At 38.0% G+C, this 26,779-nt stretch overlaps 1 protein-coding gene across 3 annotated transcripts in view; it reads left to right on the top strand.

Annotated features, from left to right (window-relative positions):
• Window positions 1–26,779, top strand: part of RASA3 (RAS p21 protein activator 3) — a 182,000-nt gene that overhangs the window by 64,963 nt on the left and 90,258 nt on the right. For all 3 annotated transcript variants that reach the window (XM_085320869.1, XM_085320870.1, XM_085320868.1), the window contains one exon: window positions 22,441–22,558. In XM_085320869.1, coding sequence (XP_085176995.1) covers window positions 22,482–22,558 — 77 coding nt within the window. In that variant the 5' untranslated portion in view covers window positions 22,441–22,481. The remainder of the gene's footprint in view (window positions 1–22,440; window positions 22,559–26,779) is intronic.

Genomic DNA, 26,779 nt, shown 5'->3' with positions numbered 1-26,779 from the left:
TGGTTCTCTAAAAAAAAAAATAGCTTTTGAGCTCAACCAGTAGGCCTCCCTTAAGACTTGGAGTCAAGATGAAAGGGATCTGTTTACATCTGAGTTTTCTGCTCCTTTGAAAGTGTCTCAGAAAAGCAATATTTGCAATGTGTTGCTCCCACAGAAGGAAAAATAATGACCAGTGTTTTAGAGATAGAAGCATACAGTGCCTCATCCTTCCTCTTAAATTCCCCCTGGTGAAAAGAGATAGAAGTAGTAGTAATCAGCATGAATTTTTTTAGTAAAGCAAATAACTTACGCAAAATGTTTTGAAATGTGTATCATGGAAAATTCAAAATACTGGAGAAACTATTAAATACATCTGAGGTTTGTTCTGCATAAACAAGTTCATCAGAGATTTTTATCCTGAATTAAGATGCACATAAAATTTGTGCTGTGTATTTGGTGGTTCCTTGCTGCAGAACAGTAAACATTCCCTATATTTAAGGGCATCTTGCTTCAGTGAGAGCAGGGAGATGACAAGGAATCAAGTTAAGCAAAGATGTAAGGAATCAGAGYAGTTAGAAATAATAAAAAAATTGTAATTATCATAAAAACTTATCACAATCGTCATGTAAAGAATGTTGGAGAGGATCTCACTAAACTAAGAAGCAGAGAGTTCATTAGAAGTATACAATGAGTTATTGAATGTTGCTTTATAGCGTGCCTCTACTGTTAGTAAAGGGGTTTTACATGAGCTCTTTCACGTATATGTATTGTTGAGTCTACCACTGTCTGAATTAGATGAGATTAGATATTCCTCCTTTGAGTTGAAGGGTACAGCAAGGAGGTAGAAGTGGAGAAAAATTGAAAGGACATGCTTATCTGGTTAAGTGGCTTTTTTCTCCCTGCCAAGAAGACCACAAAGCGGTACTATCTATTTAGTAGGCATCTTCCATTGGGCTGGAGATGTTTGTAGTTTGCACCACTTAATAGTAACAAGTGGGAGAACTTCATTTTAGATAACCTGTGTGGCAGAGGTAATTGCCATAAGGCTTTTTTTTTTTTTTAATGGAGAATTGTCTGAATGGAGAAAGAAGCTTGTTTGTAAATGGGTGTCCTGCTCTTTCCTGCAAATATAGTATAACCAGTTAAAGCTCAATTAAGTAATTGGATTTCTCTGCAGTTTTACTTTAGGTAGTGGTTATTTTGCAGTTCTCAGTTGCCCTCATATGCCCTATCTCCTTCTATTGAATGGAAGCTTTTTTGACAGCATTTATTACCTCTGATTCCTGAGGAAAACAAGGCAGATTATAGTCTTAAAATTAGAATTGCAGGTTCTAATCTACACAACAGATTTGGATAAATGTGTTTACATCTACTTTGATGCCTTCAGAAAAAGGGAACAAACTAAAAGAAGAGGTACCACTTAAATTCATTTGAAAGTGGGATTGATAATAAGGAATGGAAATCTCAACACCACTTGAGTTTTATAGTTGGCAAGACAGTACCGATTTATGTTTGGTTTTTTTTTTCTCTGTAATGTGCACGTGTCAACTTTTCTTAGCCATGTCAGCAGGAGTTATGCAATTTGTTTGGAACAACAGACTGTGTTGGACAGTGGATATCCCATGAATGTCAGGATAAAGCTGGTGGATAGTAAATGCCAATGCAAGAGTTAATTTAATATCCCCTTTCCATAAATAGAGGAAGCTTGTTCATATAGTCACAGCTAAAGAATATATGAGCATGTCTGAGACTTCACTGTCTTGCTTGAGATCACAAATGCACTGAATAAAGTGCCTGTCAGGTTGCAAAATCTGATCCTCTTCTGTTCTTGGAATGGATGTCAGAAAGACAAAATGGTGTGGGAAGAAACATGTTTGTTTCTCTAATTCAGCTTTTGAATTTTTAATACTCCAAAAGATTTCACTGGATCCTTTTCAAGATGCTTAATGTTTTCKTATGATCTAGTGCAGCAATTAAAGATTAGCACCATAAGATGATTGATTATTGTAGAAAAGAAAAATTCTGTTCTGTAACTCAGATGAAGCTGTATCCAAAAGCGGTGGAATAAATACTGTCAGAAACAAAGTTAAATTTATTAAAATGTTAGCTGAACAGAACTTGAGTTTAAAATTGCTTCAAACTTGTGAATAAGGTTTAAATAATTAAACAAATCTGGAGAACAGTATTTCAGGATTTATAGTTCTACAAACCACAAGCTCTGCAGTTTTCATGTGTACTGTCTACAAATTACTACAGTTAAACATTATTTGTGGAAGAATCAGAGGAATCATAGCTTGGGTTATACTATGAATGATTTGGGTGATTTCCAGAGACTAGTTCAGGACTATCTTCATTTCTAAATATGCTAGTTGTCCAGCAGAGTTTATTTTGTTTTTGAAGATGAATAGGTGTACATGTGCATCTAGTATGAACCAGTTTTAATGTCACTGAAAAGCTGTCATCTAACTGGTCTGGTTATTTAATTCCTAGTTGTTTAAAAATGGTGATAGAACAGGCAGCATGAGGCCCTTATCTGTCTTGTTAAGGGGTAGCTCTCTACAGATCTTCACTGAGATTTTAAAAAGGTGTTTGAATTGTCAGATTGCATTTCATTTGTAAAATTAATTCCTCTGCCTGGAAAAAGAGATGAAAGATAGTAATTCTTCACTGTATGCCAAACTGAGCAGGCACTTCCAGGCAATGGTCTGCTTAAAGAAATAATGAAGTGTAGCTTTTTCTTTACTAAAGGTGATTCTAATAGGTATTGGCAGAACCTGGAACTTGGGCTGGCAATGCAGGGGTCTGCTGTGATCATACTTCAACTCTAAGCACTGTTTGAAAAAAGATAAACTCATTGACTTACTCTAAACTTTGTGTTTCCTTGAATTATATAGCCAAAAACATAGTTTGCATTCTTGTCCAAAATTTTTTGCCCTATTCTTCATTGGTCCTGTAGAAGGAACAACTAGTCAAGTATTTACAAGTCTGTTAAGAAATACTACTACTTTAGTACTACTAAAATACTACTACTAAAATACTACTACTACTATTTTAATAGGAATCTTTAAACTTTTAAATGACTATTTCGACATGCAACTCATAGATGTATGGTCTTCCTCAGCCTATTTCTAAGATATATTGGTGATGCATTTATATTATTTTTCATTTCTGCTCTTAAGTGTATGGAATGTGCCCGAAATACAGTTGATGAGCTGCCAGACTGATACAAACAAAATTCCATAGTTATGTTCACAAGGACAATTGGTGTGACTTTAAATGGTTTTCTTGCCATTTCCCATCCTTATCAATCTTGATTAAAGTTGTTAATGAATATTAAAAAACCCAGCTATATTCTGCACACACATAATAACACTGTTTTCTTAATGTTCTCAGACTTGTTATGTGTTTGGGACTGGTGATAACCTGTTCTCAGTGTTTTTGTAGGAAATTTATAGCAACAGCTTTGTGATCTAGTGTTCTATGCAACTTGCATTTTTTATTGCAATTTGGTGCATTCTTTTTTCTGCCTTTGTTCTTAATAATTATGCTAGCAAGCTGTTGCATGTTCTACTAACAAAATAACATTTGGTGCTGTGTTTTTACTATTCCATTTTGGGATGCATGAGTGGAAGAAATCCTACAAAGTGTCATGTTTTAGAGTTAATTTTTAAAAATTATCTAGCTCTTGTTATGTTGCCATCTGTCTTCCTCTAGCCTGAAGAGGAAACAGCTGTTATGAACAATCTCCASATAGTATTTTTAATAAAAGCCTAATAGGTCGTCTGCTTACCTTCAGTTTGCATGTGTATCAGAGTGAATAATGCTCCATTTGGGGAGAAAATGCTGTTTTATGGTAGAACTGTGATGYGTTTCAGCTTGGTACCGCATTGATTTGGATATAGATCCTCTATAGCTGGATTTGAATATAGCTAGAGACATCTTTATTAATAGGGCACGCTTGCTGTAGTTGCGTAATTTATATAAAGGAGGTGTTCCCTGCTGCCGTCGCCCTCCTGTTGAAAGTGGTTGTGAGGCAGCTGGGGAGTTGATGGAGTTGCTGATCCAATGCAGAACTCACAGCCCAATCCATGCCAAACTTCAGATTCCTAATCAGAGGCAATAGCTACCACTGGCCCATGGGAAAGCACTGAAGATGGAGAGCCAGTGGCAGAGCTTCTTCAGTTGACAGCCTGCAGTTGTGCTGGATTAGGTGCAACATGTGCACTGAGAAGCTTACAGCTTACATTTTGGGGAAAATATTAAATTCTCAGATCTAGGTTGGAGAATAAATGTAAGGGTCCCAGGCAGTATTTAGGCTGTCACTTTGGTAGTGGGGTATAGACACACCTGATGTGGCAGGCAGGTGATTCCCTTGTGAGTTTCTTGATTGTATTTTAGACTTGGTTTTGATAAGGAGGGAGGGACTTCATGAAAGAGATGTTGTAAAACAAGCTTGAATCAAGAGAGTGGTTCAACTGAATTAAAAGGAAGGCTAAATGAAAGTAGACAAGTTCACTGTCAAAGAAGGACTTGAAGAAGAAACTTGATAGTAAATAAATTCATCTGAGTTCAAGCATTGGAGTATGGACAAGATTTGGTTCTGCTTTAAAAAAAGAGCAGTGAAGGAATCCCATCTATCAGAATCAAAGGCAAATGTTAGATCTGGAAACCTTTGCAGAATGAATAGGTGTTTGAAGTAAGAGGGTGGCTCAACACTAAAGGGAGTGGAGGAGACTGCCTGGCAAAGAGCTTTAAGTTGGGTAAAGTAGAATTGAAATAAGAATGACCAACGATTGAATTGGACTGTCATAAGTAGAGTGGCTTCTCATTTTTGTGTAACCAGAATGGGTTAGAGACTTTGCTGGTTTTGACAGAGTCTTCTGATGATAGCATTATACAACAACTCTAATAAGGGCAGCGTTAGAAAGTGTGCCCATAGTTAAGCTGATTTTGAGACGGTACACTCGAATTTCTACCAACAGTATGCCTTCCATAAACCTGTTTGAAATGCACGTGTAATACCAGGCAATTGCATGAGCTCTTTAAGTTCTGGGGTGACCCTGCTGAGCAAGGGTTTGGACTAGATGATCTCCAGAGGTCTCTTCCAACCTTACTGATTCTATGATTCTATAATACTGTCCTATTCTCTCTCCTTGTTCCCCCTTCTCGTGGACCAGAGCAGGCATCTGCACTGTGAATCACGAAGGAACCTCTCTTATGTTAAAGCCAGTGGAGGTAAAAGTTTCGTTTTGGCCTGATCGGTTTCCTAAAATGTGTTCATGTGAACATTTTGTGATGGCATCATGTTGGGGAAGATGGGCAATGAGCAGTCAGCTGGCTTACAGTGGTTTCAAGTGGCTGTGAAACTACAGTGATACTGAAACCAGTGAGGAAATCACTACTGCATACTTTATATATATATATATATATATATATATATATTTGTCATTTGGAACAGGATGAGTGTGTTGGAATTCAAGGGATTAAGAGACACCAACTCACAATATACTTAATATTAAAAATCTGATGTAATATTTGCCTCTGAGCTTCCCTACCAAATTTATGCTGTTAAATAGTGTTTGTTGCCTTCCTCTGGAGGAATACTCTATATGTGCCAAAACCATGCTTTTGCATAAACCTGTATCTGACTTCAAAGTCAGATACAAGAGAAGCTCAAACTATTTTTGGGGGCATTTTCATAGGTATTAAGCAAAAAAAGTGACTCAAAATGCTGCCACCTGAGTAGATAACTGTTTTTAAGAGTGTTTCTGTTTATTGTTGTAGGCGATTCTTTTGCCGAATAGCTAGCTTATTTTCCCATGTTAGGTTTACCTACTGCCTCACTTCTGAATTTATAACAGGAGTACTTTAATTTCAAGACAAGTTAGACCTGGAACTAAAACAGCACATTTCTTTTGCCAAAGTCCTCAACAGTCAAGTAACTCAAGAGATGTGCGAAAGTCAAAACAGATGTTTTCCTGTTCCAACGGTTCTTTATGTTCAGATTCAAAAACGACCCATCTTCTGAGAAGGCAGCATCTGTCTTCAGATCTAAGAAATCTGTAGCTGGCAGCAGTGGGATAGTTATGGGGTGGCTGTTTGGGGTGCAGCAGTGCTGGAGGAGGTAGAAGCGATCTTTTACTTCAACGGGAGCTGCTCTTGAGCTTCTCTCTCTGTTATCCTGTGCTCCCAGTCTGTGCTCCTCCCTTCTTATCCCTGTGCCCGTTTCCTCACAGTCTCTCTGCTGTTTATTTTGGTGCGGTGTACTTCAGGCAGCCTCCCATGCATGGTGTCCTTCCTATCAAAGCGATTTCGGTCATGAAGCAATTTTTGCCAGTTTGCTTTCAAAGTAATATGGTAGGTACCTCTTTTGTACCTGAGTTGGTGGCGTTTCTGCAGTAAGGCCTGTGGGAGCCATTTTCTCTCTCGTCTGTGGCAGTGCTGCTGGGAGTATGCACTGCTAACAAGAAGATATTTCCCCTTTTGGTTAGGGAGACCTATATTCCTGCCTCACCTTTCTGTTAAAAGGGCCAGATGCTTTCTGTCTCCTTTTACTCTGTGTTCATACATCCTGGTTTATATTCCATTCTCCCCCTGCGTGCTTCTAAATAGGTAGGCAGAGTGCTTCTGAGGCCAAGAAGAATAATGATCTTGCTGCACAACGGAGGGTCCTTTGGCGTGAGGCTGCCCTAGCTTAACTGGCCTCCTTGTAGCTAGCCCTCACATGCACTTTCTGCAACACCTCATGTGGTTGCATTAGCAAATGCTGCATGCAGTAATTAATGCAGTCTTTCATCTGAGGAACTGAAGTTGTGTATGAACGTGAAGTGTTACAGAGGGAGGTAGTTCAAGCACAGAAATCAGCTGTCYGACTTAGTATGTGCAAACACAGATGGAAGTCTGCAGCAGAACTGGGATGGAACCCAGATCTTTAACCAAAGGAGCTAGCTTCTTGCATGGGAATACAAACTTCTTGCATGGAATAGCTCTGTTATATAGTACTGCTTTGTGAAAACAAATGGGAACATTTTTGAAAGTGTATGGACGTGGATATTTGAAGCCACATAGCTTTTCATTCTTGGTGAATTTTTTTTAAAGAAGCATTAGTCTTACTGACTACAGCATGAGCGTGAATTTGCTTGTATCTAGTGTCTAACCTATCTTCTTATCTTCTACCCTAAATGGTAGAAAAGAGGTATCTTTTTATTCAGCAAATAGCCTTTGGAAATGCATGCCTGTTTACATTTTTTTTAAGCTTTGCAGCTGGTTACTGTACATATGAGTGAGATGCTTTCTCACTGTAACAGTGAAAGAACATGATATAATCCAGGAATCAACTTAGTCTTGCACGTGTTTTTTGGAAGTATTCCTCAGCTCCAGTCTGCTACTCTTTTGTAAGTAGCRAGTTTGCACAGGGGTTTCAGGAGTTTGTTTAAAGACAAGAGGGTGTTGCACTGGTCTAGCTTATTGACAGCAGATGCATGAGGTACCATAGTTTCACTTGGCCCTCTGAATAAATGTGAATGGCTTCTTGCTTTTCACTTTTAAATTTATGATAAAACTTGTACATGCTATACAGCAAAAATGTGATGTATGTTTTATCACTTCTGTTGAGTYCTGAAAAATGAAATAGAAGCTGATGCGCGTGGGTAGCTTTTATGACTGCCCACTTGATGTGTTTTTTAAACTGATGAGGGGATGGGGTTGCCCCAGGTTTTGTGCATCCTGGGTTTTTGGTGATGGACTAGTTGGAGCACATCAGTGTGAATTCAAAGCTGTGAGTTCAAGCTGACCAGCATGCATCATCCTTGCTAGTCAGTGGGATAAGGAACTAGCTTGGCTGCATATCATTAAAGTAAGCTGTTGTCACTAGCTAGCTTTGCCCGCCTCAAGTATTGCTAAACTGGATCTTGGTTTGAAGAAGTTTTCAGTACAGGGCTTTTCTCCCTGCTCCTTGTCCCCCCTCTCCCCTGTTTTGTATTGCATTATCTTTGGGAGTGCTATGCCTGTATGTCTGTCCTGTATCCTTTACCTGCTCCTCTTTTTAAAGCTTAATTCTGCCATTTTATGTATGAACGTTTGGGCAGGCTTAAGCATTTCAAAGCAGAGAATGCCTTCTGCATTTGTACAGCTCCCAACTGCAGTTGGGTTTTTGCTACTGAAGCTAAGTCAGAATGGATTTCTGCTGTGTTACACAGATTTATTAAACTGAAAGCGTTTTTATAAATTTCTGCATACGTGTTTCAGAGCAGTTGCCAGTTGTTCCTCCTGTATGTGTTTCTGAATTTTCTGGCATCTATATGCATAAATGGCTTCTGCTTTGTCACTAGTAATAAATATGCAAAATGCTTAACATGTCCAAAATATTTCACAGGCAGTAAGTGTTGTTCACCTTCTCTCCTACAGCTGATACAATTAACTTCTACACTGAAACTAGAATGGTATTAAAAAAAAAAAAAAAAAAAAAAAAAACGCTATTGAGGTTTTTTTTGTATTAACACTTTTTGCACAGCTTAGAAAAAGAAATTATGTCTCTTTTTAAATACTCTGCTTTATCCATTGCATGAAAAGAAACAGCTGGATTGCAAACATTTCAAGGAATGTTATAAATTTCCCTGTAAATATAAATTTTAATCATGCAAGCATTTAGAGTAATTAGGTGGGGGAAATCTATTTTTGGCTTAGATATTTCTTCAAAATCTCAACTGCTTATACCAGTGATGCGTTTCAGGTGGTTTCTTCAAAATCTCAACTGCTTATACCAGTGATGTGTTTCAGGTGCACATAGTTACGTTAAGTAGCTGCTGAACTCTGCAGTTTTGATCACTATTTCTGTAATAAATGAATATGCTCAGTTCTGTCTCTTCTTGCTTGTTTTTTCTACGCAGTTGTGCCTGTGTAATCTATGTTCAGCACTGAGGAGTGAAGAAATAAACATTTTTTTCCTCTTCTCAATGTGAAGCCCTTGTTACTGAAGCTGGATAAGCTAGCATTTGGTTCTCATCACATTGCCTGCACAATGCGATGAGTCATTCTCGGTTAGGCTTGTTCCTCAGACCAAGATTCATGTGATGTTCCCTCTCTCAGGGAGATCAGATTAGTCACTGTTTGAAATCTTGTTTAAAAAATAAATTGCACCACAGGTTGATGCCTTACTTACCAGTTGTGTGCTTTGCTTTGCTTTTCCCCCTCCTTCCCCTCTGCCTGATGTTTGAGATCAGCAGCATTATTACACTGAGAAATCGGGTTTAGTCACAGTAACAGACACGTTCTTGGAGTCCCACTGAAATTAGTATATTAAATTGAGGACTTTTTTGGTGCTAGTGGGAGACTGTTTGTAAGACAGTTTAATTTATAGTACTTAAGAGTTTCCTAAAATACATCTAACTTAAACTTGAACTTCATTCATTACTCTGTTAAGGAGAACAAAAACTACATTATGGTTGTGGCAGTGGTTGGAACTTTGTGAACCATTTAAAAAAATAACAAGAATTATTGGTATTGATGGTCTCTTCTCATGCTACTTGAATCAGATATGAAAAAGTATTTTGGACAGAAATCATCCCTGCAGAATTCTCCATCCCTGGAAATGTTTGATGGAGCTGAGGCCTGATGGGAGTTTCAAACAATCTTAGAACAGGGGCAGAGTTTCCGGGCCCGAGAGAGATGTTACACGAAGGCTTGTGAGGTTCTTCATCCTGATAATGGAAGAGATTTTAGGGTTGATAGTTGATTCTGAGCAACAGCAGTTGAGTAGACTAGCTATGCCTATAGAAAACATGAGCTGAATAGATCGAAGGTAGGAAGGCACTGGAGGAAATATATACTTTGCAGCTGTAAACACTTAACCAGAGTGCTGACTTGAGCTCCCTCTTTGGCCAATGAAAGAGAGAGGGACTCCTTCAAATTTGAATTCAGAAAAACAGTTATATTCCTGCTCTTTCACAGAAGCCTGTGTGAACTGTAGAGGTGCTGTAGAGAGGCTGATTTAGGCACCTAAATTGTGTATAAAGTTGAATCCTATGATTATCCTCAGGAGCAATGTCTGGTTTGTGCCTTGAAAGATCATAAGGATTGTGACAAGGTGGAGGACAGGAAGTTGCCAAAATACATGGTCATAAACACTGTCATAGGAAAGATAAATTCATGTTTCTCATTAAACTTTGATTCTGGCTCTTCTGAACAGCATTATTTTCCATCTTTTTGAGTTCTTAAAACTGTTTTGATAAGAAAATGCGCATGAAATGGATGAAGATGTAGACCAGTGGGGTAGAAAATAAGATTATCTATACAACATTCAAATAGTGGTTCTTTTAAGTAGCCTTTCCTGCTGTTCTTGTTTTGCCTCATTTTCAGTTGCCTCATTTTTACAGATATCAGACACTCATTACTGGTATAAGTATTAATTCAGATTATTAATTTTCCTTTCATTCTCTGTGAGAGACAGATCCAAATAGTGTCTGAACAGGCATATTAAAAATTCAACTTCGGATGAACTTTGTGGGTGTGGATGAGCAGTTCTTAAGGAATGCCCAGCTTCTAAATATCATTGGCAGTTTTGAAAAAYGTTTGGGCTTTGGGTGAGTGCCTAGGAATTCTGCTTCTTCAGGGTTTCTGTTTGAATCTCGCTCCCATTTCTGTAGGAATAACCAATGAAAAAAAAACAAACCTTTGCTKCTTCGAAGTTCATTTGCCCCTCCTGTGAACTATTTGTTGGTTTTTCTCTGGAAAACAGCATAACCCTGTATTTAGGCAGTTACTGATCTCTGCACCAAAGTAGTATGTTGGATCAAAGCTTTAGCTGATATAAATTAGATTGTGAGTTGAGGGTCTGGGGGGTTGGACTAGATGATCTCCAGAGGTCCCTTCTGATCTCAACCGTTCTGTGATTCTGTGGTCTGATCCACTGACATCAGGCCATGCACATCTACTAAGGAGAAATTAATCCTCAGATATTCTTTCCAGCGCATGAATTTCGTGTACTTGACGGAAGTAAATGAAGCTGCCACCACTCAGGAGAATGGAGACTTAGTGTGAAGGGTTTTTTTTTGTTTGTTTGTTTGTTTGTTTGTTTTGCTTGACACTGATCAATCAGTCTCATATACTGCCCTAGATTTGTGGCTGGAACTTTATAACTCGTTATTATAGTGTAAAAGTAATCAGGTACTCTATCAGCTTACAACTCTGACATTCTCAAAGACAAAAAGTTTGAGTCTGTTCTTATGTGTATGTTTTAGCTTTGTGTGGACTTCAACACAGTGAAGCTTGGGCACTGTTTGGAAATTGCTCTATTACACTGTAAAACATAGCAGAGAACCTTAGTAAGCCTTTTCAGTTTGTATGAGGCAGAACCAATTTTAATATTTTTGTTTTTCTCTTTTCTCCCCGCAGAAAAAAAGTAACCTTTAGGGATCTAAGATTGTTTCCAGAAGTTTTTTCGCTTTCTATATGGTGTATACTAGATAACTGTTCCTTTGTTATTCCATTGTCAACTATAATTGGAAAATACTGTAGGATGCCCTAGAACTTTTCATGCTAAAACACTGTTTCTGGCYATCAGTGTGTTCTTCTAACATCACTGTCTCCTTTTCCTCCTTCTGAAGCAAAGTCTGCTTGCTGTTTATCTSAGAACTGCCCTGGCAGGATGGAAATGTAGCTTGTCCAATAGAGCTTGGCTCGCTAGTTGAGTAGTCCAACTACAATGAACTTTGTTAAATGGCAGCTAAATAGAAAATGTTGAACAAGCACTAGCAGGTAAAAAGTACTCCTTACAAGAACCCAGGAAGAGCACTTTAAAAAAAAAAAAAAAAGAAAAGAAAAAAAAAAGTTGCAGTATTCAGCTGGCAAAATAGAACATTTGAAAGGGAGGTTCCTGTTCTCTCATTTTTCTAAGTGGATAGAGAAATACGTATATTGCATGTATACTTGCATATATGTCTGTCAGCTTAGAAAAAGTTAAGGCAATATTTGAGTGCTCTGAAGTTGGTGGCTAGTTGATCCTGAATTGGGGATGAGCGCTAGACAGGTGCTGTTGATAAAGGTTTGAGAGCAGACAGGCTGACCCATAAGGAAGTACATCAACTTGCACAGCAGAGAGAAAGAGAGAGAGCTCCTTCATCCTGCAGAGTTACAGGACTCTGTTTTGGAATATGTTTTTCCTCAATAGGCAATGCAAATCATTTAGGAATAAATTAGTTTGTAATTGTGACAAATTCTTTCTATTTTGGTACTGTTTGGCAATGTAAGTCACACGTATATTTCAATCTCTTGTCTCTTCATTTTGAAATAGCATTTGAAATTATTTAGCAATTTTAAAAATATCATTTGTGCTGAAGATTAATGTAAAAGCAGAAGTCTATGACGTACACTAAACAAAATTCCTYAAGTGGCTCAGCAGTAAGTAGGGGTAGAGTTTTCGTAGCGCATCAGTGGGATTGATGCGTGCACTTCTGGTTTATTAATAAGATGTCCATTGTTAAGTACTTAAATCCTAGGGTCTTCAGGTTGGCTTGCTTGGGGTTTTCTGAGGAGGTATATTTAAAAGGATACATGAGGACCTACCCTAAGATTTCTTATTTAGGAAAAATAAATACCATGTAACTTTTATAAAGAACATGTAATGAAAAGTCTGTCCTATGATCACTAAATGAGATTTTAAGTTCTAAGATTTTAAAAATGATGTAGGTAAACAGTCGTCCTTATTTAAAGGTCTAATGCCTGCATGAATCTTTTGAAGGGAAAGAATCTATTTCTAAGTTTTGCACAAGTTTCAGCAGAGTAGTTTTGATGACTATAGATAGACTCATTCCCTCCTGCCCCCAAACAGTTTTCTCCAACTCTATATGACTGGCTTTTAAAGGTAAATTCTTCTCTCCTCTGAATATTAATTAAAAGAAAATACTACTTCTTGAAAGCTGGAATCCAGTGGGCTTCTGAGCATTGAGATTAGTGACTTTAGCAGTCTGTTTTTTCTGTGAATCTAAGTAAACTATGTTGTTTACTTTTTAGTTAAGTCACTGACTTCTCTTGTCATTCTGTATCATCATCCTCGAAGTTTATTGCTGTAATTAGCACCTTCTCTTCAAAGAGGCTGAGGTGGTGGTGGTTTTCCCATGGTGTTATGGGGAAACTGGCAGAATAATAGCAAGGGACCTCAAACTGCAATGGGGTACTGACTCCCATACTTCTTGTGCTTATATATAGAAAGTGGAAACTGATGCCAAGATTTCAGATTGCTTTATGAAGTAGCGAAAGAGTCTGTAAATGATTTAATATTATGGGCTCTTATCTATACAGTATGTGCTTGTGGGTGATGTCTTTTGTATCCCATGTTGCAGYTGTCCCTTACTTGTTCGATGCTGAGGATTAATTCCAATATCATTTGTTTAGTCTCGTGTGAAAAGAAAAGTATTTATCAATTTAAATATTGTTATGGAGCATCTTTTGCTATGACAGATAGAAAACACTAAGGGTTTAGCAGAACATTGTATATATTGTTCTTACAAGGCTGGATGGCATAGTGTGCTTTGTGAGAGAACTTCCAGCTTAGTTTGTTTTTGAAGAAAAGGTATACCTCACTAAGGTCATATCAAAATATATCTATTTTTCTTGAAGTATACTTAAGCTGCAAAAACACTTCTATCATGTGAAAAGAAGACAAAGTTAAAAAAAAAAAAACACAAAGAAATGTTTGCACTTTGGAGCTAAGTTATTGCCTAAAGTTATGTCAGTATGCTTTATTTTACTACATTTCTGGTCTGGCAGAAGGACTTTATAGTCAGTCTCTCAGCTGAGCCCCATTAGACCTRCTGAAACTGTGTTTGTGGACTTGCAGAGTAACAAAGTGGAGGTGACGTGCTGCATGGTAAAGCATTCAGAGAAAGTTTGCAAAGAGCAAATGCAGAAGAAAGTGGTAGCTAATATTGTTCCTTCCTCCCTACGCATAGGTGATTTTGTTTCTCTCTCCAACTATGTTTTTATTTTCTAACTGAAAATTTAATTTCAGCAGTAAGTCAGAAATCTTGTGCTGATACTTTTTAAAAAGTCTGTCTATCCGACTATCTATCTATATATATATGAAAAATCTCTGCTGAGCCTTCTGACATGGCAAATTGAATGTTTGTTCTTGGTTGGTGACAGTCCAGTTCTATCAGTGTGCGGATGTTCAGTAACTGGCCATTTTTAGAAATCCATGTGGCAAACTGTGTGGTAGCAGTAGCTAAGGCAGCCCAAGCTACTGAGTCTAGAGGCTTTTTGTCCTCTTTCTCTTCACAGAGACATCAGTAGGCCTGTAGATCAGCTGCAGTGTATCCTTGTTGATTTGAGCTAATAAAATGAGTTTAATTGCACAGTGTAGCAAACTGGCAAGCAATCACTTTATCAAGCTCAAATACGTCCAAACTTATTAAAATGCAGTAAGGAGACAATGGAGATGCTATTGCTGTTCGTGTGATTAATGAGACTTCAAACTAGCAACAAGAAGTTAACAGCGTCTATAGAATATCTTTTTTGTGTGTTGTCAGTCGGAGTTGTCAGCACACATCCACACATTAGAGGCTGTTCAACAGTGAAATAAGTCTTTCACTGAGATAATTTTATATAGCTAGCATGGAAAAGTCAGCTGTACATTATATAAGACACCCAACTTAAGAGCGAACAAGWGAGGTGTTTCACTTTACAAGGAGCAAGTGCATTGTGACTGCCCTAAATTGCTGTGCTCTTAGTCACCTTGCTTCTCAACAGTTGTACTTGTGTTTTAAAACACTGGGGCCAAACGGGCAAACTGAGCTCGATCTATATCTGATCCTGTGAAACTCTGGTTAGGAAAGGCATTTCTAAATGAGTATTTCTGAAACAGGAGCAATTACGGGTGACTTGAATCATTAGAGAAAACCGTTATGGTTTCTTAAAACTTTTGGGCAGTTACTCCTTTTGTGGCTACTTTTTAATCTAAGTAAAACAAACATTAGCAGATTCATATTTTTCATGTTTTTGCTTTTAGGGTCACTTGTCATTGGTGATGTGCCCCTCTCTTGTATGATATTAATTGTATTGTTCCTTTTTCTATTCCTTTCTTTTTTCCCTGGGTGTACATAGATGGATTTAAACCTTTTCTTTTATTTTCTTTTTCTTTTTTCTTTTCTTTTTGGTCATCTGACTTTTGGGGTTTGCATGTGAAAATATAAATGAAGGCAGGTAAAATAGATAATTACTTTCACAGAAATTTGAGACTGTTACAGTTGGTCTTTAGTGATGACCAGGCTACTTACTATAAAGGAAGCATGTAAATTACGCTGGAGATAGAATTTTTCAAAAGAGAGCAGTTGAATTGATGTTGGGTTATGGTCACGTTTTGTTGGATGTTTGAAATCATTTGTTTGTATTTCCTGTCTCATACTGTTCTTCTAAAAAAAGCTTAAATTGCTAGCTGTTTGCCCAGCACAGTTCCATGATAGAATAGCACGTTTAAAGTTACTTCCTCTGAGCCACTGCCCCTCCTCCAGCCTTCATGTTCTCCCGCATGGGCTCCCGCAACAAATGTTCAGTGCCTTAAACTCTGCTGAGAGAAAATCTTTTATAACTTTAGGAAGCTAATTAAAAAAAAAAATACTGCAAGCAAAACGAAGGCCACAATTCAGAGTCACAGAACAACCTGTAGCCAATCCCTACATTACTGAAACTGCCAGGGAAAAAAAACTCGAGAGCCTCTAGCAAATGCAGCTGGGAAGTTGCATGAGATGTGTTTCGATCCAAAATACCGTTTTCAAAATACAAGCCAGACTGAAAAGTAGTAGTGAGGTGACTTTACCATAGCAGCAACATAGATAAAGAGGCAGTTTGGTTAATTCATCTGTTTTTCTGCAGTAATATAAGAAAGTTGCATCCCAGGAACTTTGAACACTTGCCCCAGCCTGCAACAGGAAAACTTAGAATTCTAAGTGAAAACAACTTGAGAGCACCTCTTTTATGACCACTTTAAAGTGACGTCTTTGAAATGTCSTTTTGCACAAAATGACTTCAATTTTATTAGAAAACTGCTGGATTGTACATTTTTTGTTTGTTTTGTGTAGGGATATGTTACTACCATAAGGAAATCTCAAGAGAGACTTGATTCCTCCAAGACCAAATCTAAACACCTCACAACTCTTAATTTGAGAGCAGCTCTCATGAAGCTTGCTGCATAGATTTCTCCCCTCCCCAACCATGGGATTTGGTAAGGGCTCACAGCACAAGTGTCACTAAATTACTTGATATCTTTACAACATCTTTTGAGCCTTGTCAGCATGCATTGCTTCATGCAAAGAAAAGTAAGGATGTCAGCATGGAGCTTCTCATTGCTCCACATGAGAATATACTTGGCCACTTCTGTCATGCGCAGGATGGAAAAGGCAAGATATTTTGTTGCTTTGTGGACCTTCAGGGCTGCAAAAGGCTTGGAAATTGGTGCTGCAGGAGAACGGAGGTGTCTATTAAACACATGCAGGAAAGAGGGAAGGAATTGGCTCTTCAGAGCAATAGGCCTGAGTCTGCTCAACAAAGTTTCTAAAGAGTGTAGAGTAAACTTTGATAATGAAATGAAAGGGTAGTAGTACAGCTCTTCAGTGCTGTGCTCTGGTATCGTGTGTACTGATGGAATGGGTGGTGCAGAAGGGGTTTAGATGGGCGCCCAAGGCTCCTGATGCCTAGATTGTGAAGACATTGAAACTGCACTGTAAATACTAGGCCTAAGTAGTTACAGGTAATTTTTGGCAACGTGATGTCATCTGGTATCAGTACTGTGGTTGTCCTGAATTTAGTGCCAAAGGATTGGGAGCTGATATTGCTTATTGCCCCTGAGACAAGAGAGTTTAACATGATGCTCTTGTCTGAAGAGTTGTAATTAATGTAGAACAGTTTGTTTCCTCGCTGCTTACATGCCAAAGCAGTAGTGGTACCAAGTTGTTCTGGGGTTGCTGTGGCCCAGTTCAATATCATTTTGCTGAGGAAATGATGCTTTCCCTGAGTCTTCCAATCCAATAATCAATTCACTGTACTGCATGGAAAGGGGCTGGCAGGCAAGGGTTTACATTAAGAGTAGGTCATCTAAAAATCTCATTTTCCAGATGATCAAAATATGTTCACAGATGGCTATTTTTGACCTGATTTAGAAATCTCATGCAATCTGCCTCTTTATGAGGGTAAAGCTTGTGTGTGTGACAGTGCACAGATAAATATCTGAAGTTAAAGCCGAGAGAAATTGATGGACAAATAGTATTTCTAACCACTAATATTTCCATATTTAACCACTAATATAGGACCAATAATATTTCTAAGATCTGTTTCTAAACACAGCTATTTTTAGTGTATACATTTACTTGATCAGATTTTTGTGAATTCCGTAATTTTGTTTTATTTTCAGGCTGAGTGACCTATATAGGTGTATCRAGGGGAGAGGAAAGTTTTTGATACTCTGCGTATATTGCCAAAAAAGCATACATTGGTTCTAAGTAGTTATAACAAGTACACAGGAATATCATACCACTTATTAACTTCATATGCATATGCTGGATAGACTGGTCTTTGAGACCTCAAATTTTATGATTTTTTTTTTTTTATTGTTGCTTTTCTCCTCTTGGGAAAGGCAAAAAGAATTGGAATTTTCCCCTAACTGCTTTCTCGGCCTTCAGACACCAGTGTTTGATTAGTGTAAGTTCACACATAGGCACAAAATTTAGTGTGCTTCTGGGTATTTCTGCATGTTTAAATTGTTATTGTATGATATTATATTTCAAAGTAAGGTTAACTGACATTANTAATGTTTTACATACACACTCTGGGTTTAGCGCATGAGGAATTTTTTTAAGTTTAAATTTGCATTAAGAAGCTGATCAGTGTCTGTACACACATTTTTCCTTTGTTTTGGGGATGATTTATGCATGTTAAAGGAATAGTGCTTTTTAGGAAGAAAACCTGAAAGGTGTACTTGAAGTTTTTGGATCCCAGCAGCTCTAACAGAATAGAGAGCTTAGTGGAAAACAGGCGAAGCTTTTCATTCTTGGCATACATCATTGCTCTGTTTTGTTCCCGACTTGCTTGCCTAGGAGCTTGTTTGGAGCAAGTTTCCTGAAGACGGCAGAAACCAAGTGAATCGTTGTTGATGGTTTGGATATATTGCCCTTTTCAGATGTGTGTCTTTGCTTCTGTGCTTAAGTCTTTCTGCTGACTCTCTGAAGTCAACTGCTGAGATGTAGAGAGCTCAGATGCTTTTTTTTTTGGGGGGGGGTGTAGTTTGGGAAATGATTCTCCCATGCCTTCTTGATTAAAAATCAAATATATTGCAGCTAGAAATTTGTCAGCATGTAACAAAAATTTCCCGAATGAACACAGTGGATGCATTCTGGCCAATACTTAGAAGCATAGGACCAGCAAATTTTGTTCTGAAAAGCAGAAATAATATCTCTCTCATGCATTCTCTACTCTTCAGAAAATTGAACCTGGGGAAATATGTCAGAAGCAAGGACAACACAATGCCAAGTATCTAAGTTGAATTAAAAATACTAGATACCTGGAAACATTTACAGTGACAAAACTGTAGGGAAATACATACATACATACATACATGCTTGTATACGTACTTTTTAGTTTTCTTCTAAGTCTGCAGAAAGGACAGTTTGTTTCTTTTTTTCATTAGTTTTGCTCCAAAGCATCTGAGCTAAGTTCTTTTCTAGAATATTTGCAGCCTGTGGTGTTCCCTATGCCTAGCTCAAGCTAGCTGTCTGTGCTGCCGTGGAAGTCCTCTTTTAAACTTCAGTGGCACTGTATCAGTGGGAGAAGATAGCAAGTCAGTGAGATATCCAGACTGTATAGTCTGTTTTTAAGGACTTGTCCACAATATCTAATGAGAGTTTTTCCATAAATTAAATGAGCTTTGCTAGGTTTAAGCGCATAGTGCAAGATTAAGTGTGTCACTCGGTTAAATTAGGACCATATACCTTAGAAATGTACAATAGCAAGGATAGAAGGAAAAACTATTGCAGACATAAACTGTTTATTCTTCCTGCAGGACTCTGAATGGAAGCTTTATGCTCCAAAAGGAAGTGCATATATATTTTAAATCGTCAAGGTCTTATTGGGAAACATTTTATTTCCTGTTAACAGAAGTGGAAAACTGAAGGGCTTAAAGTGAGTGTATTGACATTTTGTCAAATACTCGAGAAGTGTCTAGCATACTGGTACCTCACAAATATGAAAAACCAGAGTATAGCTTCCTCTTGAAAACACACTCAGTGAAGGTGCTTCTTCTATGCAGATATGTTAACCTGTGGAATTCCTGACCAAATGAATTGATCTCATCAGCTCTGGTAATTTAGAATACAGAAACACAGGTATTTTGGTGTCAGGTATTTTGGGCTGCTTTTTTTTTTTTTTTTTTTTTTTTTTTTTTTTTTTTTTTTTTTTACATCAATTTCAGGTAAATCACTTTCTTTAAAACTGTATCAGTAGTAGCAGGACCCAGAAAAACTGATTGAATTGTTCAGCTTCATTGTCAAAGCAGAAATGGTTCCACGGAGGGAACATTTTTTGTCTTGAAGGAATCTAAAGAACAATTGAAGCTCTAACAGAGTGCATTTGTTGATATAAAATGCCTGGCTAGAGAGTTGTGTCTTTAGCTATGCTTGAAAGCTTGACAGTTTTTTCCTCCCTAACTGCTCAGTGCTAGAAGAATCTAAACAGCCATTGGTTGCTCTTGGAATTGAGAAGAAACCATATTTTTTGGTAAGCTTCTACTCAAGTCAGTAACATGATTAGTATATGCGGTTCGTCAATCAATCCCTTGTTCTGGTCTCAGTGTTTTTTTTCAGGGCCTTTTTCCAGCTTGAAGAAAGAAATAACTGTCAAATGTCTTCTCTATCTTTTTCTAAAATGGTGGTGGTGGTGATCTTTAAGTTACTTTGCAGTTTTTGTAGATTGCTGCTTCCTAGTGATACAGAATGGTGTTCTCCTTTATACTGTTTATGGGTTTTAATACGGATTTTCTTCTGTAATTCTTTTAATGGAAAAATGAGCTTGAAATTACAGTTCTTACAGAGCACTCTGACACAGTTATGTATTAACTTTAATCATTTGAGTGAATATTGTCTGCATTAGAAACCTACTTGGAAATCAGGAGTGTAGAATCTAGAAGTAGTTTTATTTATGTGTATTTGTGTTGAACTGGGAAGTGGAAGAGTGCAGAAAAAGGGAAATTGCATTTTTTTCTTTAATTTCTGAGCTTGAAGAGTTGTGACCAGTCCTCTTTTGGAAGAACTGTGAGAATAGTATGGCAGCTCCAGGGGGAGACTTCCGTATCTTTAGTAATGCTTCCTGTGGAGACTGTCTCACCGTCTCTGGAGACCTGTACCCAGTCATCCAGAAAGAGGCTGGTCTCGCATGGTTTTAAAGTGAGAATAGATGAGAGGAATTTGAATTTAGGCTAGAACCTAGCCTGTACGAGGCCAGTAGGCTTCATTTCTAACTTGTTTGAACTTTGACTAACAAGAGTGAAAGTTGGAGGTTTACCACAGCAAAATAGACTTTAATGCAGATTATACAAGCTCCCAAGAATCTTCAGAATATTCTTGGCTGGAGTTGCTGCAGTTAAGCTATTGTTAACACTTCAGCTTAGTTTCAAACCATCTAGGGCATGCTAATAGACATTGCAGTTGCACCTTTGAATTACCGTGGAGACAGCTTTTTTAACGTAATGTCTTACAACTCTGAACAAAGTGGGAAGAATGCCATCAAGCTGCATCAGCGGAGTTGTGAGCAAAYTTAGTAAAGCCTCACTTCAGAATTTTTTTAAATATGTGAAACATTCTTGTCCACATTTCAATAGTTCTTTATATGTCCTGTGGTTAAATTCAGAAAATGTACACGTGTATGATCACCCATACCTAGAGAGTTTGTAGGAGATGTGGACATGTAGCATTTCTGAGGGGTGAGGTCAGGAGATGTCATGATGTGAGTCAGTTAGCAAAAGTACATCAATTGTATGTGAAAAAAGAGAGCAGATGAGTGCAGCACAGAAAGTCCCGTGTCTCTTTGTGCTCCTCTTTTAAAGCTGAGGATGCTAGCTGGCTTGATATTTTCCTACTATAGTTCTGCAGTATTTCCATACACATTGCAGCAAATTGTTGTTGTTGAATGAATTTGTAAAGGGGGGAGGAAAATGCATCTCCATTGAAGATGGGGTTGAAAGATGCAAGACTGCTTCTGTTAATAGTAAAGCTATTTGGGAGTTGGAGACAGGGAAAGGCATGTGTCTAGTGCAGAGGTCTGATAAAAAGTTACATTTGTTTCTGTCATTTAGAATTCCCTCCTGCACTAGCAGACAAGCTGTGGTTCCCCTGGTCTGTGCTTTTGTTGTCTTTTTTTACCTTGTATTTTTATCTGGAGAGAATGTTCTAGTTCCCGGGAGGATCCAATTATCTCCTGGTACTGAAAAAGTGAAGGTAAATAAGACCACATGGCTTTTGGACTTTTATTTAGTCATTCTTTGAGAGTTTTAAGTTTTGTCCTTGGATTTGAAACACTTGCCATTGCCAGGTGGTGCTACGGTGCTTGAGTAAAGCCACAGGGAGCATTACCCAATTTCCTTTCTGAAAGTTTTGTTTCCGTCACTCTGCCAGGCAAATTTAGTTCTCAATTTTGGTTATTAATGGATATGTAGAGGACAAAGCTGTGGTTTCGTTGTTGTTTCATGCTCCTGTGTTTTGTAGTCTTTTAGTTACCCTTAGTTCCTCAGTATGTTTCCTGTCGCTTTTTAGAAGAGTGTGTGTTTGTTTCAAAATAAATAAATATGACTTACATGGTGCCTTTTCCCAGAGACCTTAGGGGGCTTCACAAGCACTGATTATCCCATCAGAGTGCTTCAAAGTCTGTGTGGTGTAAGGTTATTCACTATATCTGAGTGACTGTTTTCCGTTTCAGCATCTGTGAGAGTAGTAGAGCTGGGCATCAGCCCTCATTTACTGTGCTCTGACAATCGCTTTGGATAAAGTGAGTGGCATGTATGTGAAGGCTTTATTACCACGTTGTATTATGTTCCTCCTATCGTATGTGAGGGGGGAAAATAACTTTCTAAATAAGTAATTGGAATGAAACAAATGCAATTAAATTGGAGATTAAAATAAAGAAAAATTTGACCTGTTGCTTATGTTGACAGACAGACTTGCGATGGACTCATCAAGGCTGGAAGCTGGGATATCTCTAAGTCATTGACTCCTTGCTACTGTCTAAATTCTGTGACTGTCAGGAGCTCCTGTCTTGGAAGCAAGATGCTGCTGCTAAGTTCAATAGAGACATACCACTTGGGAAGAAAAATACGTAGTACTTTGCCTTACTCATGTTGCTAACCCTACATTAGTTGACAGTTGACTAATATATGGATAACTTCTTAGTATGTAATCCTCTTGGGTTTTTTTTTTTCTTTCTTGTCTTTAGGTGAAGCCAAAAATCTTCCTACGTATCCAGGGCCAAACAAGATGAGGGATTGCTACTGTACGGTAAACCTGGACCAGGAGGAGGTTTTCAGGACCAAAATAGTGGAGAAGTCATTATGGTAATAAATTAATGTGTGCATGTGTTCTGTTAACACTTACTAGCTTCCTAGACTATTTCTCTGCTTATTACGATGTTAATGTTCCATGGATGCATGGGGGAAGGAGAGAGGGGGGGGATGAACATACATATATATTTTTTTTTTCCTCTCCCAGTTTTAAGGACTCTGTAGTGGTAAAAGTATCAATGTCATGATTGCTGTCTGTATGTACAAAAAAATGTCTCCACCAAGGCAAGCCATGTAAGCTGTACTCCAAAGAATTTGCAGCCAGTGCTCTCCTTTCTGTTGCGATACTTGTTTTGAATTTCCCTAAGTTTCTAGTTCTCATCTTAGAGCACCGAAATCCTCTTCATGACTCTCTGTGCTTGGAATTTTGCATTGGTTCAGCTACCCTAGTGGCTGGAGTGTGGGGTTCTTTCTGTCATGGGGCAGCAACTAAATGTAGAGATTGAACATGAAGATACTTGGCTGATTATCTTGAGTACTGGGTGTGAGACTGTAGTAGGCAATATAGAATGAAACAGGTAGCAAAAGTTAGACTACTTTCTCCTGGGAGTCCCCAAATGTCAAAAATAYAAAGGGAACAATATATATGCAAGTGAAGCTTTTTTGGAATTGAAGAGCAAATAGCAAAGAGACTTTTATCTTAAGAAAGAAAATGGGAACGGAGTGAGAATTGAGTACTACAGTTAGGAATTTGCTATTTGCCTTCTCTTCTTACTGCGAATAATTTACTTAGGGAAATGGCTCTATTCTCCCTTCCCCCCAAGTACTTAGCTCACTTAATAGCGCGAATCTGAGTAGCTTGAAGTGAGATTTATTCCCTTAAGTCACTTAATCTTCTCTCACATATTTTTTTCCTTATTACTTATTTTAAGTCTTTATCCCTTATCTTATATTCTGACATGGTACACTGAGAGTCYGTGATGGAGATTTTCAGTTCTTAAAGTGTTTAGATCAGACAAATGTAATTAGGGTAAGTGTTTTTGTGTGATGGTGTTAACACTTTGCAGGAGAAACAAAATCCCACAGTTGATCTGTACGTTTTTTTTAAGATAACTGACATGCCATGTCCATGAACCACTTGTTTCTCTAAAAGTTATTTTGTAACTCAAATGAGTATAGTCCTGAGTCAACTGTCTGTAGCCTTATTGCTCACAACTAGAAATCACACAGTGGATTTTTTTGTTAGATGATCATTAAAGTGCTTCATGGGGGGAAAAGAGGGTTTATGGTCATAGCTGACGTAATTTCCTTGAACTAATCCAATTATTTTCCTATTGAGAAAACAAACTCTTAGTAGTAAGACTAAGCAAGAAGTGTAACTTTTCCTTTGGCAAAAATTCCACCTGTCTTTAGATATTATTATAAAGCTGAAGAGGTACACTGAGGCCACGCAGAAATTAGGTTTCTGTTTTCCTGTGGAGCTGGGTTCTTTTCATCCTTTGAGGTGAATTCAGAGGAGAGCAACACATGATCAGAGCTCTGGAAAGCAGAACTGATGCACTTTTAATTAAAAGAATTGGAGTTGTTTGGTCTAGAGAAGAGAGGGCTGAGGGGAGACATAATTATGTAAATACTTAAAATCAAGAGGAAGGAAATTGTTCTGTATGTCCAGTACAGATACTGCAAGTAATAACGGGCTTAAATTGCAGTGGGGAAGGAAGTTCGGTTAGATTTGTTGCAAAGAAAAGCTTCCTACCATTAAAGGTTCTGGAGCACTGGACTAGGTTGCTTTGGTGTTTTGCATGTTGATTCCTGAAGACTTTTGACAGTTTAGCTGTAATCAGTTCTGACCAAAAATGGGAATCCTTCTGCTACAGAACAATAAGCAGACCAGGTGACCTCTCAAAATCCCGTGTAGTCCTATTTTTCCTGATCTGAGGGCTGATTGAAGGCCATCTCTTCACTGAGAGAAGAAGTGATGACCATGAAGTTTTTCTCCAGTGGTAGTCTTCCTTCTCTCTCTGTGAGCTTCTATTTGCAAGTTTAATTATAGAAACCGTACTATTTGTGAAGAAATTGCTTTTTTGCAATGCCTGAGTATCTGCTTCTAGATATTGATATCAACTCAATTTTGCATTTATTTATATAATGTTTGATACTTCATTTTGGTTTTTCTTACATCAAAAAAGCAGGTAGAAATTCCAAATCCGTGAATGGAAAAGCTTAGGGATGTCTTCCCAGTCTCTTGGTAGGAATTGCTCTTGGTGAGGAACACTCAGGAGACTACTTAATTTTAAATATGATTGTATTTAAATGTATTAAAACAAGGTGCATTGACTTCCATAGGGAGATACTTTTCAAATGATTCAAACAGTGCTGTGGTAGCCTATTGTTTTTTGTAGTACTCCAATATGAGCGCATAGCTGAGGAGCCAGTCATGTTGTTACATTCTTTAATGCTTGTTTGTAAATTGATTCAACTCGTAGAGTAGCTGTGAATAATTGGCCAGACGGGCTTATGTACTCTAAGGCCCATGTACTTTGTATGCAGCAGAGAAATACCTGCTTTCCTGTGGAGATTTTCTTTGCCAGGCACTCATCAAATAATACTGAAGCACGKATTGGATCCCTTATTCTGAGGTATCATTGTTGTGATATGTAATGTCAGATAAAAGTTGAGATGCAAAGCTGAGTCAGTGTATGACTGAAATCTTTTCCAGCTATCTGCATAAGGAGACTTATTAAAATTATGCTGAAACACATCATCTTGTTTAGTTGGGAATTCAGTGAGTGTGAAGAGTGTTTTCTTTTTTTTTTTTTTTTTTTTCCTTAGTTGAGCTTCACTGAGCTAAAATCAGCCCCATTCTGTTAAGCACTATAGAAATGCCTCTTCCCCCCCCACCACCCCCTAGGCAGACCACCTCCGGCTGTAGAATTTAAACAGAGCTCACAAATAGGAGAAAGAAAGCAGTCATCCCTCCCTCCCTAAGTCCCAAGGGAACTTAGATGAATGACCTCTTCTAGCTTGCTTGGGATAACTGTTTATCGATAAACGTTTGGACTCTGACTCATGATCTCCTGTGTTCTAGGCTGGGCTGATATAAGAAGTTACCTCCCAGAGTACTGTCCTAATCTTTTACAGTAGTTTGTTTGTTTATTTATTTATTTTAATAGGCCTGGTTGGAGCAAGCTCTTCAGGCTCCCAGGAAGATAATCTTGAACTCCTCAAGCAATACTGTTTTCATGAACTCCTTGGCACAAGCTTTTAGTAAATTGTAAAAGGTCACATGCAAGTCATAAGATACAAGGGAGAGGGCAGTTAGAGCCAGGATTTAGCACACTTTTCTGTTTTGTAATTATCTTTCAATATTTATGTTACCATCATACAAAAGGCACTGAATATAATTGGATCCGTTCCATATAACCTAGTACAGATGTCCACAAAGTGATTCATGTGTGTTATGTCCTAAGGAATATGTGAGAATATATAATTTTTAAATGCATATATCTACTACTTTTCTGTAGTTCTGAGCTGCAAGCAGTGAATTTTCTTGTTTAGACAGCCTGACAAGAATTTTGCCAGTTCATTTCCTTTGTTGAACCAACCATTTAGCTTCCCTTATGGGTAGCTTCAGACTTTTCGGCTCCATCATTCAGGGCTCATTCCTAGCTACAGTTCTTCCCTGAGGATAAACTTTCTTGGTTTGTTGGCATTAGGATTGACTTTGCTGTTGCTGTTTGCATCAAATGTTTCCATTCACTTAAAGGGCAGTGTCAGCTGCTACAGGAAGTCAAGGCAGCTTCTCAAATCATAGGTGAAGAATGGAAGGAATGTGACATCTCTAAATTTGTTTCAAGGATATGAATAAAGGCAAAAAGTGTCGTACATTAAGAATCAAATGGCTGGCAGTGTGACTTTAGAGACATGAGCCAAACACCTTGAGTCCATGGTTATTTAGTTCTTCACTATTTCTCTGGAGATTTTTTCACATGCTAAACATAGCTATCAAAGCCTGAATGAAACACAAAATGAAGCCAGAGGCACTTTCTCCGACCCCCAGTTTCTTTTTTTCTTAGTCTCCAGTGGAGGAAATGGTGAGAACTACAAGTCTGCAGTGTGCTTTTGAGTGTATAGTGAAGTGTGCTGTAAATTCATAGTTAAGACTGTGTCCTTTTTAACAGGAGGCTGTCATGTCTTTGTGTTAACATTGAATCTGGTAATAAATTCAGTCAGCAGCTCTCACAACCTTCTCTAAATAATTCTACACAATATTTA

This window comes from Rhea americana, unplaced genomic scaffold (genome assembly GCF_003343005.1).
Source record: "Rhea americana isolate MKP2758 unplaced genomic scaffold, rheAme1 scaffold_66, whole genome shotgun sequence".
Taxonomy (NCBI): Eukaryota; Metazoa; Chordata; class Aves; order Rheiformes; family Rheidae; genus Rhea; species Rhea americana.
The sequence above is the reverse complement of the archived record's forward strand: the minus strand, read 5'-3'. Positions and strand labels throughout refer to the sequence as shown.